Source organism: Acipenser ruthenus, chromosome 23 (genome assembly GCF_902713425.1).
Source record: "Acipenser ruthenus chromosome 23, fAciRut3.2 maternal haplotype, whole genome shotgun sequence".
NCBI classification, from domain to species: domain Eukaryota; kingdom Metazoa; phylum Chordata; class Actinopteri; order Acipenseriformes; family Acipenseridae; genus Acipenser; species Acipenser ruthenus.
The window spans coordinates 3,959,539-3,977,194 of NC_081211.1; the positions used below are offsets into that span (position 1 = coordinate 3,959,539).

Consider the following 17,656-nt stretch of genomic DNA (forward strand, 5'->3'; position numbering starts at 1 on the left):
AATTAATTAGCGCAGACAAACACGTACAGTAGAAGCACGTATTTTATTACAGCAGGGAAACACTTGTGGTTTAAATTATATTACACAGGAAAGGAATAACAAATTACGCAATACTACCATTACAAATAATCCACAAACGTTGGCAAGGTCTGTAGTCTTTTGTTCCTTTCCTCTGGGGAAATTAGTTGTTTTCCCCAGTCAACAATATGTAAAAATGTGGTACCAAAAAAAATGATAAAGATTCATTTTTTTTTTTTTTTAAATTGTATTCTTGTACTTTTATTATGACTGATAAATATTGCAATTATAAAAATCCAGTATAGTAACATCTGCCAAAATTGTGATTCCTACACTCCTTAAACTTAAATCGTCGACTGTTTAGTCCAGTATCTGTTTCGTTTATATCTTCTCTAAGGACTTTCTAGTTTGGTTTTGCTACAGTTGATTTCTAAACCGGGTCTGTCGCGCTGAATTGACGTTACTCATATTGTTCCGTAACTCGTCCCTTGTCTGATGACGCTCTTTCCTGGGTCATGGTGAGTCGTCAACACGTGTACTCGTATGGTTAGAAGAGTAAGCGTCTGGAAGTTTGCAAAACAACGTTTATTTTGTTATTTTTTCACCTAGAAGCTCGTCTAGAACCGGCCGCCAAAATGGTGAAGCCACAATACAAGGGGAGAAGCTCCATTAACCCCTCTACTTCCAGCAGTAACCCAGGTGAGAATTTAAATACCCAGAAACAGCCGTGCTTTGCACTGTATGGCTGCCCGTGTATGTGCATGTTTACAATACAAATACAAAATACATGTCAGTGCAAGATCCACCTGACACCGTAACAACGCGTATAACATACGCGCACATTCAAATAGGGTGATTCCAATAGTGCAGATGTTTTATCAGTCAAAGATTGTAATTGCTTGCGCTGTTGTTAGAGGAAATCTGAATCGTTGGCCGTATGCCAAGCTTAACTTTGCGCAGATAAATTCTACCAAGACAAAAATGTTATGTATATACTCGTGCACCAAGAAAGTTTATGGTGAGGTGCTTGCTACAAAACACAAAAAAACAATTAAAACGAATTGTCTCTGATACAGCAGGTAGTAAACTCACTTATATTTATTTAGTCGCAGTATAGCAGCACTCTCATGTAGATCCAAATGGTGACGAACAGTTCAAAAAAGGTGAAGACAGGTATCCCATCAGAGTTTGTTCATTTACATAAAAAAATGTGTAGAACAACGCGTTTCGACACTTCCGTGTCTTCATCAGGTTACAAGTCATATATATATATATATATATATATATATATATATATATATATATATATATATATATATATATATATATATAGTGTGTGTGTAATGGCCCCACTTGACTCCACATACAGTCCTATGGTCAGGATGTGAACCTAGTGTTGCCTTAAGATTGAAAATCCTGAAAACAAGAACCAAAACAATAAGGCAGTAGAGATCATCTTGCTATGCAAACGAGGACCTTTTGCAACTGGTTCAGTGTGTAATTGTCTTCCTTTTGTACTGAAAGATCGACCTAAGGGTGTTGGAGGTAGTCATATGAGGGACCGGGCAACCGTCAAGCGCCTGAATATGTACAGGCAGAAAGAACGTCGGTAGGTACCCACTGATTGTACCTAATACATTTGCAAGCAATGATTAAACGTAGTAACAGAGCATGTTAAGCTGTGTAAAACTAGCAACTTCACTAAATACAAAAAGAATCTAAACTTTGAACATGTGCCAAGTGTTTAAATAAACATTGAAGTAATTAAGTATTTTAAACCATTTTGGGCTTATCTAGGAATGCAGGAAAGAAACAATATGGAAGCTTTTAAGAAATCCTTTTGATTTGTCATTTTTGGGAGTATTGCTGAAACAGGAAAATTGCTTCAATGTGATTAAATACTTGCTTATCTGCCTTTTTAGACCATTTGTTAATTATTAGCAATAGCATTCCCTAAGGCAATGCCCTCCTATTTTAATTGATGTAATATTTCTAAGACAGTTTTCATCCCTGATTTCTCAGGATGGTCACATATGTTGGCATCTAATCTGTATGCATACGGGTCTAATACAAAAGACAACTAGTTGCTTGTCAGATGTGATAAACCCTTATGCTTTCACTAACTGATAGCAACGTAACAGTTTCAGCAATTTCTGCATTTCAGCATCTTTCCTCCTCACCATCTGAGGAAGCTGTCTCACTGTCGGGTGGCTCATTTGTGATCAGGGCTGATTGAAGTTGCTGAGGCAGGTGTCTCCATGTGAAAAGGCAGCAATGTGGCTACAGTTTCAACACCATCCTTGCCATAACGTTACTGGGACACACTGTCTGTCATAATGGAAATTACACTTCATAACCACTTGTTTTCCCTTTGCCTTTAGAAACAACCGGGGGAAAGTCATTAAAACTCTGCAGTACCAGTCTACAGTGGCACCTGGAACCGTAGCAAGAGTAGAGCCAAATATTAAGTGGTTTGGTAAGTGTTTTCGCTATTCTCTGTTGTATTGAAGTCACAATTAAAGACCCAATATGACCACTTCCACATGAATATATAGCACTTTCTTACATATGTACTGACATTTGGATGCAGTTTAAATGTATTGCACATGTTTAATGCATGTTGCACAACATCTACACATCTACAGGAGGCTGTGTGGTCCAGTGGTTAAAGAAAAGGGCTTGTAACCAGGAGGTCCCCCGTTCAAATCCCACCTCAGCCACTGACTCATTGTGTGACCCTGAGCAAGTCACTTAACCTCCTTGTGCTCCGTCTTTCGGGTGAGACGTATTTGTAAGTGACTCTGCAGCTGATGCATAGTACACACACCCTAGTCTCTGTAAGTCGCCTTGGAGAAAGGCGTCTGCTAAATAAACAAATAATAATAATAATAATAATACACGTAGTGACTGGTCCCTTAGTCCTGTTGGGATGCTAGTGTATATATTGGAGAACTGTTGTATTTCTTTTACATTATTTAGGTTTACAAAGATTATGGAGCAATCGTTAAGGGCAGATTTCAAGTACAGAGCCTGTACAATGTAGTTCATTTTTATCCTGGTGTTTTTCCAACTATACAGCTAACACAAGGGTCATCAAGCAATCATCTCTGCAGAAGTTTCAAGATGAAATGGATCGAGTGAAGAAGGACCCATACAGAGTAGTGATGAAAAAGAGCAAGCTGCCGATGTCTCTCTTGCAAGACAGAATCAAATCTCATGTAAGATCTATACTCTGTAAAGACCTTTTTTTTGTTTGATTAAATCATGAGTGTAGCATGCACAGGGTGGGGGAGTTGGGGTGGCGGGGTCAACTTTGATTTGTCCAGCTGTATTCTGAGTTGATGACAGATGCAGTCTACAATGCTGTGCATTAAGTCCTGATGTGCCAGAAAGGAAATTGTGTGGCAAAGTGGTTAACTGTGTGCAGGTGCAGGAATGCAGCAGTGATAGTGAACAGACAGGCAACAATAATCCAGGTGCAATGTTATTTTTATTTTAAGTCCAATTGTCTGATGACACAAAAACACAGTAAATAATAAGGGTGAGAAGCAATAAAGCGGCGTGTATTGCTTTATTGTAATTCAGGGGTTGGTCCCGAAATGATAAACAGTCCCGTTGTTAAACACCCACACAAAACACATACACAAGTCCACAGTTCGTGCTAAAGTGCTTGTGGTGTAATTAGTTCTTTGTGAAACAAAATGCAGTGATGTCCGGGTAAGTGCTGGCCTTTGGCGACAGCTCTGGATCGTGTTCAGCTGTCTAATAATAACAAACAGTGAATTGCTTAGACATGACAGAACAAGACAAACAAACACTAAACACTCACGGTTATTTTACTTTCGTCCTTCAGCGTTTCTCTTAACCGTCAACAAAGGAACAGATCACCTAGTCCTATATTTGTACCTTCAGTCACGCCCCCTTGGTTAGCGAGTGCAGCCTTTTTCCCTCCAATCCGCAGTTGTCACATCGCTTTCCCTCTGGGGCAATGACTTAAATGTACCGCAGCTGAGCCCCCTTTCTAGATGGTCGACTTACACCTAACCCTGGGAATGAATTGTCAGGCCGTGCAGTCCAGGGCACTCTGTTCCCTTTACACTGCGTCCTCACAGGTCAGAAGGGAGATGTATCACCAAGAATCATTTTGTCTGTCACAGAGTGCAAAAGGCATTTATTTTTCTCTTGAACCTGTTCATTCTCTTTGCTTCTTTGGCTGTCTCATGTAACTCTTTCCATATGGGCAGCAGTGTGGAGTAGTGGTTAGGGCTCTGGACTCTTGACCGGAGGGTTGTGGGTTCAATCCCTGGTAGGGGACACTGCTGCTGAACCCTTGAGCAAGGTACTTTACCTAGATTGCTCCAGTAAAAACCCAACTGTATAAATGGGTAATTGTATCTAAAAAATAATGTGATATCTTGTAACAATTGTAAGTCGCCCTGGATAAGGGCGTCTGCTAAGAAATAAATAATAATAATGTTTATAATCTTTGGTGTGCCATACCTTAACTGAATCACATTTCTGCTGTTTTTATATTACTCCTCAAAAACATATGAAAAACATTTTCATAACTTTCAGTGCCATCTTTGGGTCTATTGATTTCTTGGTTATGCTTTTCCAGTACTGCCCTGAAAGACAATTATATCCATGTTTGGGTGAATTGTACCTTTTGAAGCAGTCTAACAAGTGCCAAAAATACAGTAGTAATAAAATAAGGATGGAGAGGGGAAACTGTCTAATCTGTCCATTGTAGAAATCTGTGATTTGTGTATAGAACAGATGTTCTGTTCCAAAATGTCAAAATTGATTTTTATGGAAAACACTATAAAGAGTTTCACCAGAGTATGCACGAAAGTCAGTCCAGAGTCTGTTGGCACTATTGCCGTTCACTTCATTGACAATCATGTTTTCAATTTGTGGTAATCACAAATTATTTAGGTAGTTTGGATTAGGTATAGGTGCAAGACCCTGTGTTCTTTCTTCTTTGACAAGCAATTTCTATAAAACAGCATTTATAGGGATGGTAGTTGGCAAAACCGTACCACTGAGAAAGGTATCAACTGGTTATGATAAGTTAGGAGAGGCTTATTTGAAATATGTACACTTACAAGAGTTTAAACCCCAGCGTTGCATGATAAATTATAGCACAACAGTCTTTTCTTTCATCTGGATTCAAAAATGCTCTCAAGTACATCCCGCGATGGTACTGAGTTTCTATTATCTCAGCTAAAGTTATTATATTTGACAATTGCCACATATTTCCACAGGAATGTGTTGCATGTGCATTTAATAAAACAATATAACTTAATTAGGGAAAAATGTTATTTGGAACAAAAAAAGAAAAAAAGGCAATCTTTTTTTTTTTTTTTTTGGTCATGAAAGCCAAACTATTCCCAGAACCACTTGGCAGTTGCGTTGCATTTAGAAATTGAAGCGTTGTGCTTTTGACAGGATCTGTAAATTGTTTGGTTTTTAAGCATGTATACAAGTGAGCCTGATTTGTATAAACAAGGTCATGTGATTGGATTTGGAGGACTCGGTAAGAAATACAATTTGAAGGCTTAATTTTGCAAAATACATTATGGTATTATGGTTCACCGAATACTTCTCTTATTTATTTGAAGATTACAATGCTTTTGCAAAGTGTCCTTCCATATTAATGAGCGACAAATAGGGACCTATTTCACTATTAGTATAATGTATTCCTCCCATGAAACTAACATGGGTATGACACAAATGAAGTCATTGACATCAGAAGATTTGTGTTGTGGTGTTATACATAGCTGTTTGAAGTGCTACCCATTTTGTAAGCAATACAGAATGTACTCAAATAAACATTTCAGGTAACAGCAAAGCAATTGAATACCATATTTAATATAGTTTACACAAAATAGAACATAAGCATATTGCACCTACCTTATCTTCAGTATGAAGTTTTGCTCACAGTTCTGTTTAACCCGCAGAACTCAAAAGTACACATTTTAGACACGGAGACCTTTGAAACAACGTTTGGTCCTAAAGCCCAGAGGAAAAGACCAAGCCTGTCTGCAGCTGATGTGCATGATCTGGTGGAGAAAGCTGAGGCTTCTGCAGATAAATACAGCGAGGACAAAGATAAGGATCTGGTGACGGAGGACACTGGAGTAAGGTACTGTATCCTGTTTACAAAACTGTTTCTGACCGTTTTTCATAATGACACTGTGGTGTGTTTAAGAGATGCTCAAGATGTTTGACCACATAACATTTACACACAACATCCAGTCCTCCTACTGAATAGAGAAAGTAAAAACCGCATACAAAAAAGACAGATAAAACTACAAGGACAGTTATTCCAGCTGTCAGATGTTAAACTAAGCTGCTGTTAATTCCCTGTAAAGCCCTGTGAACTTAGAAAGCATTCTCTGTTCGATTCAAGAGGTTTATAAAAAAAACATATATGATTAGATCATATTCCAATTCTGTAATAACCTAAAGGCCGAGGTACGATGTTGATTTAGATTTGTTTTTAAGTGTCCAGTAGAAGTTTTGTAAATAGCATTTAAGTTTTTTGTTTTTTCATTTTAATTCTGTGATTTCAGGGATGAAGTCCAAGAGGAAATCTACAAAAAGGGGCAATCAAAAAGGATCTGGGGTGAACTTTATAAGGTTTTTAAACACTTTTTGGTTTTTTTTGGTTTTTTTTTAAATGCATTTCTTGTGCTTTTTTAATTGTATTCTGCTTTTATATGCGGTGGGTAATTGTCATTCTTAAATGCTGTGCAGAGTATTGTGGCCTCTTATGTATAGTACTAAGTACTTGCTATACTGTACCTGCCTAAAGCGCTCTTGTCCTCCCTTCATTTTTAAGGTATTGGATTCATCCGATGTTATAATTCAAGTGCTGGATGCCAGAGACCCCATGGGAACGCGTTCTCGTAGCATTGAGTCATATTTAAAGAAGGAGAAACCTTGGAAACATTTCATGTTCGTGCTTAATAAATGTGATCTCATCCCCACCTGGGTCACGGTAAGTGTTTTGGCATCATACAACTTCTTTAGTGTACAGCTGGGGGTCTATTTTCCAGCTCTGAGGATCTGGGGGGGAAAACAAAAACATAATTAAGTAATCATTCATTTATTCCTAATGTTTGTCTACTTTAGTACCTACCCCAAGCCCTTTCATTACTAGACGCTAGCAGAAAAATGAGTGACTTGTGTAATTGTACAATAGTTAATTATTTCCACTTTTACCAGCTATTGAGCACTGGACAAAGATCTGTAGTGTTATTGTATTTCATATGGATTCTTGTTAAATATGGTTTTACAGAGCACTGGAATGAGACTAATCTAATTTAACAACATTTAATCCTTTTGCCAGTTTTTTGGTATTGACTAAAGATGTAGTTATAAAATGGAGTTCTGGGTTTGAATCTGGTTTCACAAGACTTAGCATTCACAGAGGTACAAAGGAAAACGTTTGTTGCTCATGCCACAGCTATGCCTCACTGTAACCCTTATTTCTGAAAAAGAAACTTTGTTACAGGTATTTAGGTACTGTACCTTGCTAATTCAGACCCTGATAATCTGATTTGACCTGTAATCTGAATTGTGTTACCCTAATGAAATGCATGGTGATAGCAACACAGAAACCAAACTTTGCCACTTAATACCTGCTTATCTACTGTGAGAATTCTGCTCTCACTACCGTGCGTTTGCCTTTTTAAATGAGACACAGCACACAAAACGCTCACTTTTAATAATACAAGAGTCAACAAAAATAGCTCCTTCGGAGCACTGACTATACACTCCATCACCGTAACTAACGCATCGGACAGCTAAGCTGTTTACCGGTAGACATAAACACACAGTTTTACACACAGTACTCACTGACTGGTTGGAAACAGGGCACACACCTTCCTGCTTCCTTCTCCTCAGCAGTCCCGAATGATTTGGCTGTGGGGTTTATATTCCCCACAGAAACAGATATAGGCAGCTGGCACCAATTTACAATCGGCAGGGCCAACTGCCAAAACCAATAAAACAATTAACACAATAATAACAAATTAACGATAACACACATTTGCACTTGTGTTTGGCAGGGAGGATTTTAACCCCCTCCCTGCCTTGTTACACTACCTAAAATGAAATGCCAAATTCATATGCTGATCAGATGGGCTGAACATCAACAGTCGACCTTCGTTCCTGCTGTTAAGCCACCTCCCGAAACTAGCAGAACAGCCTCAAAGGTCGTCTTCTGAACTCGTAGGGTGTTTGACCAATGAGGGTCACTATTCCCGTAGCCGATTTAGCTCCCAAACCCACAGAAGCACAAAGGCCAATGCAGAGCTCTCTGTGGGCCCCCATCAAAGATTGGCAACCCTCCACACCACATGGTAGTACCTTTACTGACTGAGCCACTGGGATATGTGGACTGGAGTACGTGGACAGGGATCCTGGGTAAAATAAGATATTATGAAGCCGTTTGTGACATTCCGATGTATGCCAAGTGCAGGCAGTATTGTATTGAACATTTTGAGGAATAAGCTCTTTTCTGCTTACTTTACAGAAACGCTGGGTTGCAATCTTATCAAAGGAATATCCCACACTTGCTTTTCATGCCAGCCTAACAAACTCCTTTGGAAAAGGTGCCCTGATTCAACTCTTAAGGCAGTTTGGAAAGGTAATGGGTTAACTTTTGCAGTGTTTAGCACAATTTTTAACAGTACCTGACAACATATTTTTTTAAAAGTAACGTAATGTATTGTGACATACATTCATGTATGTTTATACACATACCTTCTGTAGTTAACAAGTTCAGCATTATTTTCACTTATGCAGTTAACTTTGTATTACATTGTTGTTTTTGACAAGGCTGCTTTTAAACCTGATGTCACAGATTTTGTTTCATAATAATTTATATGTGCAATGAAATGTTCTGGATTTCTGGGAACGAGTTAATAAATAGTACCGATAAGAAAGATGTAGTTTTGTTATCTCGCTGTCAAGGTAAACACGTCAGTTGAGTTGATGAATACAAAATGTATTTGGAAGTAAAATGTGGTTGAAAATCACCTTCATGTTTTATGGGAATACCATATATATATTTTTTAATGTAGAAAACACCTACATACCTTACACAGAAAAGTTTATAATAAAACGACCACATTTATAATTTTAGAGTTTCATTTATCAGCAAGACAGAATACATTGCTTTACTGCGAAGTCTTAGGCTGTGGGTATTTGTTTAAAGCCATCACAAGTTTATCTTAATGAAACACATATCTTTATCTAAACCTGTGTGTAAATGTTTTACAGTTGCATACTGACAAGAAACAGATCAGTGTTGGTTTCATCGGTTATCCAAACGTTGGCAAGAGCTCTGTGATAAACACGCTGCGTTCCAAGAAGGTCTGCAATGTGGCCCCCATCGCAGGAGAAACAAAGGTAGGGAGTGCTGCCTGATCCATCTCGCAAATGAGCTTCTTTAACCACTTGACGCAACTGCTTATAATAAGTGGGGCTCTACTGTTGGAAAAATAAGGCAGTTGTGTAAGGCAGCAAGCTTTTCAAAGCCAAGATGTCCAGTGGGGGAAAATGTACTTGAGATATCCTTTTTTTCCTGGATTGTTAAAGATGGGTAATGCCTATAAAAAAAATCTGATGGGGTTTCAGTTTATCGGGTTCCAGTTTTGATCTGATCAGTGGTTGTGTTACAGTGCCTGTTTGCAAAACCCTACGTTGATATTTAATACATATATATATATATATATATATATATATATATATATATATATATATATATATATATATATATATATATATATATATATATATATATAAACTGATAAATGAATTATGTAAGTATTTCCCATCACTACCATTCACTGTGTAGGTTTTGTATGTTAAAGTATTGTCATTTAAAAATAGATCGTAAAAGTGGTTCTGCTTTGATTGTTTAGGTCTGGCAGTACATCACCTTGATGCGTCGTATTTACTTGATTGATTGCCCTGGGGTTGTCTACCCATCCGGTGACACTGAAAGCGATATAGTGTTAAAAGGAGTGGTACGTATACATTTGCTGTAAATGTGGGTAGAAACAGAATTGGATGGACAGGCTGTAATTGTGATGTTAAACATACTGTAGAGTTTTAATGAAATGATTCCCACTTGCACGTTATAGTATTCTGAATATTTTGAGAATGCTTGCCATAGTGACGGTTTATGATTACTTGTATGTAAGTGGAACTGCAGTCCTTAATTGTGTAATGGTATTTACTGGTAATGGGGGAAAAAAAAATAGTGGTCCTATGAATGGAGTTAACTTTTGATTTTGCATATTTTTAGGTTCAGGTTGAAAAAATCAAGAGCCCAGAAGACCACATTGCTGCAGTGCTGGAAAGAGCAAAACCAGAGTACATTCAAAAAACATACCGTGTTGATTCCTGGGAGTCACCCGAGAACTTCTTGGAAAAGCTGGCATTTAGGATGGGAAAACTCTTAAAGGTTAGCTATTTCCCAATAAATATTTCCAATGAAGAGGGGTTTGGAGGGTTTTCATTATATTAGGTTAAACAGTTCAACAATGATGTTTGAGGGCGCAGTAATGAGAATGTGGGCATTACTTCTGAATACCATGTATGTTTTCTTAGTGCAGGCTAATTCATTTTTCCTTAAATGAGTTGACCTTTTTAGCAGGAAATTCAGTGAGCTGGAATGTTGTATTCATTCATTTACGCAAAGAAAATTCCCACAAATAAAGCAACAAAACTCGCCGTTGGTGTCCAGAGTAATAATTGAAACCAGAAGCGGCACTGGCTGCTTTCTTTTAGAGGTTGATTTGATCAGCCAGGCTAAGCCACAGCTGGATTTTCTTGGAGCGTTTTACTGCAATGGGGAATCACCATGGCTTATCGCTGGATATCCTGGGATTACACCTAGAAGGACGGGTCCCACTTTCAATTAGGGATCCGTTATAAACAATGGCAAAAGTGTATAATAACTGTATTGCAAAAGCCAAGCAGCCCCATAGAATTGGTGAGACAGACATAGAAAGACAAACAGACCTGAAAAGGCAGACCGATTCTATCTGTCATAACTGATTATAAACAACAGCATAAAAAAACAAAAATGTAGAATGGTCTTATTATTTCTGATCATATTCTGTAATTGTTAATAGCATCATTTAATGTTTATAGATTGTTTATAATCGCGTATAACAGATCCCTAAAGTGTTACTGAAGTAAGTGCTGTATGTGATTCCCTGGTACTGTAAAATCCCCCCCCCCCCCCCCCCAAAAAAATGTAATCCAGCTATTCTGGCGGGGTATAAATTGATCAAATAAACCCCTTAGTTGAAAAGGAAATTGAGATTTGTATGTGAAGCCCCAAGTGCTGCAGATCAAGTAGTTTCTCCTACTGGAAAAATGTTGCATAAATCTACAGTCCGAGATGGCACAGAATTATAATGCATTACAAAATAATAGTTTGAGTGTCTACAGTACCTGTTTCTGTCTGACTGCTTATTTATGTCATTTATTCAAAAGATATAAAGGGACTTGGGTGTATTCCACTTTTTTTTGCACCTGTGGAGAGATTATATAGCATCATCATGTTAAACCAGGACATATCCAGTTTATCATTTCTGGAGACAGTAATGGGAATCCAGCTATTCAGAGGATTCCTGTTTAATAAGGTTTAACATCAATAATTTGTTTTGTCATTAAAACACAGGGTGGAGAACCTGACTTGCAGACTGTATCAAAAATGGTTTTGAATGACTGGCAGAGGGGCAGGATCCCCTTTTTTGTGAAGCCCCCAAATGCAGAGCCAGGTTCAGAGGTGAGGGATGCATTCAAATTCATCTTGAGCCTTGCAGCAACAATGGGGTTGAATTTTTTTTTTCCAGATGTGATTTGTGCCACCTAGTGGCTAGAAGTTGTATGTTTTTTAATCTGATGAATACAGGGGATGGAAATAAAGCTCCCATTGCTTAGCTGTTTGATCCACTTTGGTTTTACCAGTTTATTTAGCCACATTGTATTCGTAAAAAAATAGAAAGGCTAATTTAAATCCATAGTTAAACCTGGAATGGCTACAAGTAGTCCGATTCCTTTTGGATAGAATGCAATATCAACTTTTCGTACAAATAATTCTACATGCATCTGTTTAGAATTTATAATGCGTGATTTTATTACATTATCCTTTCAGCCTCAAGCAGGTATCGAAGCTGCCAAGAGTACCCAAGAGGTCAGCAACCCAGAAAAGGAACCAGAAACGGCAGAGGCTGATAACAAATCAGCCGAAGCAAAGCAAGACACAGAAATCCAGCAGATCATGATGGCACACGTACGGCAGAACTTTGGTAAAATTAACGTAGTCCCTGAATTCACGGAGCAGGACCTGGTGCCTGTGGAGATGTCAGATATGTCGGAAGAGGAGTGCTCGGGAGAAGAGGAGGAGGAGGAGGAGGAGGAAGGCACAGAGGGTGAAGAGGAAGATGAGAGTCCTGAAAACAATGAGGTTCAGGAGGGACACAAACTCGAAGGCGACCAGTCTGCTCAGACAACACCCAAAGCAAAGGGCAAAGAGAGGAGCTCCAAAGAGGTGATTCGTGAGCTGGATGAAAAGATCAACAAATACAAAAAGTTTTTGGATCAAGCCAAGTCCAAGAGATTTTCAGCCATAAGGTATTTTTTTATATTTACATTTATCTTAATATAGTGATGTAACTGTAAATTGTTACTGTTTACAATATTAATTGGGCAATGCAAATCTTAATTTTATAATACATAAACCATTGGTGTGACTCGTTGTTGGGTAAAATGTTAGTATGTGTTTGATGAATATTAGTCATTTTGATGTGTTCTTCATACTTTAGAATACCCAAAGGACTCGCTGAAAAGGTAATCACAAAGACAGAACAGAAACGGGAGTCTCCAGTTGATTCAAAACCTAAAGGTAATGTAAAATAAATAATATCCTTTTCAAACAATCTGGCTGTTACATGATATTTTTTTTTGGCTTGTGTGTTTGTACAGTATGTATCGGTTCACTTTTGTTCAAAACTAAAAGCAATAATTCATATAAAATATTTTTATTGTTTTGTTATCTGGTATTCATATAAAATGTTTAAGAAAAAATATCCAATTTAAATAAATAAAAGTTGAAATAATGTGTTTCTTAATTGTAATTTGCACAAGGCCTTTCCACATGGTAAACCATAAACTTTTTTTTTTCTTTTAGTTATTGCAAATGCAGGAAAAAAGAGAAAGGCACAGGATGATGTTGAAGAACCTCAGGTCAAACTGACTTCAAAGGAGGCAAGTGCTGTTTTTAAATGCTTATTAAATTAATATTGTATGGGTGGGTTGTTATATTCATATTAGAAGTTTGTATAACTGAGATGTATGTGTACTGTCCTTTTTCTGTCTGATTATTATTCACCACCACCATTCATTTGTCATTCTTTTGTAAAATTATTTGGGTTTTCATTACTGATTGGTGCTTACATATTTCATGTGCTTCAATTTGCAGAAGAGAAGATTAGAAAGGTCCCAGCGTTCAAAGAAAGTGGGGGTTCGATACTATGAAACACACAACGTGAAAAACAAGAACAAGAACAAAAAGAAACCAAGCAGCTCAGAAGGATCCAAATCTAAGAAATTCAGACATAAGTCGTGAGACGCAGCTTCTAAAAAAAAATAAACTGTAATGATGCCTTTAAACCTGTGCTTTTTAAATGCTTTAAAGATATAAAGTATTTAAGATCACCGTGACCCTGATATATAAAATATATATATCATTTTTTTGTGTTTTTTTTTTTTTTTTTTTTTTTTTTAAAGGCACACTTCAGATCAGGATTTTTACCAAAATGCTAAGATAGTTGGATCTCAGTTTGTTTCTGGGCTATTGAGAAACAAACAATACATCCAATGTTATCTATATGGTACTCTGGATATAAATACCTGGACAAAACTGTGGGCAACATATATTTAGAGCTACCGGTCATTATTGCTATTCAGAGGATGTCGAGTCTCATGCAGGGACATCATTGTGTAGTAGATGCTGCACCCTCAGAACTTGTGTTCTGCTCATTGTGTTTTCCAGAACATTACCTAGTTCAATTCCACACAATTAAAATTGAAGCAAAATACTCAAACAGATAAGAAAGTTGTATCTGTTGAAGTTTGCTTCATGTAAAAAAAATAATAATAGTAATATAAAAAGGAAGTCAGATATGAAAAACACCTTTAGATAGTAAAGAACCTGTTTGTTTTAAAATACTTTTGTATAAAATGTATTTGGGTGACAAAAACAATCAAGGAGTATTTTATATAAGAATTTAATAAACAACAGTATTACATAGTGGAAACAATAAATGTAAGATTTTCTGGTCCACTTATTTCTTCGGAGCAATAATACCTTCCAGTTGTGCCTGAAAAACACAAATCATACTTGAATGTTAAATCCAGGTATTGTCAAATGTAAACAGAAAAATCCTATCAAATCTGGCATGTAACTATTACATTTTGACTGATTTATCGAAGCAATTATTTTTACTGATATTAAAATAACGAAGTGATATTTGACATCTAAATTTAAATTGTACATTTCTGTGACGACATCGAAGTAAGCTTTCTTGCGTAAATATATAAATAATGAATACAGATTATGCCAAGTTACATTCCTAACAACTTGCAATGGCTGCCTTGATTTATCATTGGAAATCACTGCCCAACTATATTTTGCCTTGCCTTGAGTTGCTGGTTAGTTCGTTTGAGGAACTGGATTTCCTCAGTGTGTTTCTTCTCCTCCACCTGTCTTCTCTCAGCCTCACGTTTCTCAATAGCTTCACACTTTGCTTTCTGCTCATTTAGTTGCCTCTCAAAGTCCCTCTTCTCATTTTCCATGTCAGAAATCTAAAATGAAAAGCGAAATAAGAAAATCAAACTGCATCGCTTATTTTAACCCCAATGAGGACCAATGGCAATTACACTTTGAAATATTTCTCTAGACTGTTTTAGAATAGTTTTGTACCTTTTTCTCCATGTCAGATTTCCCTTGTTCAGCCTGCAGAGCTTTCCTCATACCAAACGCCACACTGCTTTCATACAGAGTCTGGTAGGCAGCAATAGTCATGCGTATCTCATCTCGCACTCTCAGCAGAAGCAGCCCGCGCTCTGCACAGTTAATGGTGACCTGTCTGATAAGTTCATCTGAAAGAAAACACAACATGCACATTAATACTAGATTGAATTTACTTCTTGTTCATTAACAAGCATCCCAGGTTGCTTTACAAACTAACAAATAACAAAGTGTTAGACCTGTTTAAGCAAAGGCTATTTCATTTGTTTTGGCAGCCTATATAATAGAACACAAGTGAATTTCAAAGGGGCAGAGGTCAATCTCGTACTAAACCTTTTAACATACTGATAGGTAAGATCTGTGAATGGCTAATAAGAACTACTGGTTCTACTAGTTCCCCTTTAAATAGCAGTGCTTGCCTTTGTAGTGTGATGGTACTGGGATGAATATTTGAACAAGTACTGCTGGAAATGTATTTGGGTGGCAAAAATTAACATGGTTGTGTTCATTCATAAAACAATATCATGCAAAGGAACCCAGTGCATAAATGACTGAAATAAAAAAAGTAATTCTACTGTACAGTATGTTCCTCTCTTTACTTGATGGGGTACCGAGTTTATTTTACTCAGGAGATTTATTTTAATTGTAATATGGTACAAATGAGTTCCTGTTAAAAATTTGAGAATATTTGTTTACATTCTCAAAAAATATTACAATAAGAAAAAGCGATGCTTTCGATCAAACGTACCAAAGCACTGTGAATAGAGCTCCCTGCGCACAGGGCAGATTCCTGTCTCGCGAGCCTGTCTTTGCTGCAGTTTCAGATCCAGCTGTTCCTGTAGGTGAACCACATCCATGCGAGTGCAAGGGGTACTAGCTACCTGTTGCACCCACAGCTGGTTGCTTTCCATCCATTCTCTGGAAATACAAAGATGCTCATTGTTAAATATGACACACACACATATTAGTGGCCGTACAATAAAAATAACTGATTGAAATAATATGAAGTTGTATTTCTTTCTTCCGTTATGAATGTTTTATAATAATTATTTTTAAAACAGATATGAGAGGTACCTGGGAGGTAGGATTGCATTAAGGATTTCCTCAGTCTGTTCTTTGTTAACATCAATTGAAGTTGTCTTTGATTTGGGAGGTGGGGGGACTGGACCTGTTACCACTGGTTGCTGAGGGCTCACTTTCAAAGGGCGAGCCTGGAAATAAATTTTGAAGTTACCAAACAAAGCCTTAGAATAGAAAATAAACAAGTCATAAAATACTGTAGTGCTGCCTTTCATGTTAATGACAAGGAAACAACAGCATTGTGGTCTGGTGCAGCATCTCAGTATTGTTTGAATAATGTTCTGGAATCTCCTTCAGAGTCCTGCGGTAATTGCATTGGCATCAGATTAAAAGTTGCCAAGGTCTGATAGATGTTTGCATCTGCTTCGATTTTAGGTTGTATCAGTTTACTTGTTCATTTATTGTATTGTATTTATATTTTTATTTTAAAGTTGTTAGCCAGCATGTGTCAAATACGTCTATAATCAGGCACTGGCCCACACGATCTGTCATCACATGTTTTTGCCAAAAAAGAAATTCCAGCTATCATATGACATGCAATAACCTTTACTCACATGTAGCTATCCTTTTCCTTGGTTCTTAAAGCTGCAGTCCAACGATTAAGTTAGTTAGTGTCTGTTTATTACATACTTCCAAAGTTCCAGCCTTTTCACCAAGTTATCATAAAGCAGACCTTGTTGAGAGTCCATTTTATTTACATTGCCCATAAGGTAGTTTGGAGTAGTAGATTGCAGCACTACACATTTAAGAGTGCACTAATCAGACTAAGTGTTTATCAGTTTAGAGTCAAACAAACACACAGTGAGCTCCAAGATATTCGCATGTTTCTCATTTACTGTACCCATATAGCACAGTCACCTCACGCGCGCACACACACACACACACACACACACACATCAATCACACACACACACGCTTCCAAGAAGCAGCTTGGAAACAAATACAATAGCCGCTGTTTAGTTGTTTCATGTAAGCTATTTATGTAGCGCTGAAATGTTTGGAAATAACAATGTTTCAAGTTGTAGCCCCTTTTCTGTGTCACTGTGTTACACTATAACAAAAAATAACGACAAAAAGTACACATCAGGATTATATATATATATATATATAGAGAGAGAGAGAGAGAGAGAGAGAGAGAGAGAGAGAGAGAGAGAGAGATAGAGATTATATAACAGATTTACATGAATGTAGTTTCTTAACGAAAACGGTCCCAGCTTCCTCACAGTTTTGTGTTTACCTTTGGTGATTTCTTCTCTGTATTTCTGCTGACCAGGACTGGGTTGTCATATTTCAACAAAGAATCGGCCGGAGGAATCATGTTGTCGAAATGAACTACAACTTTATAATCGGATAACAAATGTAACCGCTTTTCATAACTAATTGCTGTAAGGTTTCAGTCTGGACTGTCAGATGAATCGCGCTGACAAACTTGTGTTTATGTGGTATATGTCCAAGACCATTGTTTACCGTTTCTGTGACAACTAGGTTTCTATGACA

General features: G+C 37.3%; 2 protein-coding genes across 2 annotated transcripts; one reads left to right on the forward strand and one right to left on the reverse strand.

Moving 5' to 3' along the window:
• The first annotated feature begins 503 nt into the window (after window positions 1–503).
• LOC117413484 (nucleolar GTP-binding protein 2-like) lies at window positions 504–14,373 on the forward strand. The gene is made up of 16 exons (XM_058997505.1): window positions 504–717; window positions 1,543–1,627; window positions 2,400–2,494; window positions 3,097–3,236; window positions 5,979–6,163; window positions 6,594–6,660; window positions 6,863–7,021; window positions 8,561–8,674; window positions 9,310–9,438; window positions 9,954–10,058; window positions 10,340–10,498; window positions 11,726–11,833; window positions 12,203–12,681; window positions 12,873–12,952; window positions 13,238–13,314; window positions 13,529–14,373. The coding sequence occupies exons 1-16, from the start codon at window positions 654–656 to the stop codon at window positions 13,673–13,675; spliced, it is 2,193 nt and encodes a 730-aa protein (XP_058853488.1). The 5' UTR covers window positions 504–653; the 3' UTR covers window positions 13,676–14,373.
• LOC117413485 (axonemal dynein light intermediate polypeptide 1-like) lies at window positions 14,321–17,642 on the reverse strand. The gene is made up of 6 exons (XM_034022710.3): window positions 17,397–17,642; window positions 16,154–16,290; window positions 15,828–15,997; window positions 15,032–15,210; window positions 14,749–14,913; window positions 14,321–14,429 (listed from the first exon to the last, which is right to left on the reverse strand). Exons 1-6 carry the CDS (start codon window positions 17,475–17,477, stop codon window positions 14,394–14,396), a joined length of 768 nt encoding a protein of 255 aa, XP_033878601.1. The 5' UTR covers window positions 17,478–17,642; the 3' UTR covers window positions 14,321–14,393.
• Between the last annotated feature and the right edge of the window lie 14 nt (window positions 17,643–17,656).

Excerpts from the sequence above, each read along its gene's own strand:
- LOC117413485 (XM_034022710.3), bottom strand. The coding sequence starts at position 17,477 with ATGATTCCTCCGGCCGATTCTTTGTTGAAATATGACAACCCAGTCCTG. Across the intron at positions 16,291-17,396 it reads CAGAGAAGAAATCACCAAAG|GCTCGCCCTTTGAAAGTGAG; the intron begins GTAAACACAAAA and ends ATTTATTTCCAG. Across the intron at positions 14,430-14,748 it reads GAACTAACCAGCAACTCAAG|GCACAACTGGAAGGTATTAT; the intron begins GCAAGGCAAAAT and ends TGTGTTTTTCAG.
- LOC117413484 (XM_058997505.1), top strand. The coding sequence starts at position 654 with ATGGTGAAGCCACAATACAAGGGGAGAAGCTCCATTAACCCCTCTACT. Across the intron at positions 8,675-9,309 it reads TCTTAAGGCAGTTTGGAAAG|TTGCATACTGACAAGAAACA; the intron begins GTAATGGGTTAA and ends AATGTTTTACAG. Across the intron at positions 10,059-10,339 it reads ATATAGTGTTAAAAGGAGTG|GTTCAGGTTGAAAAAATCAA; the intron begins GTACGTATACAT and ends GCATATTTTTAG.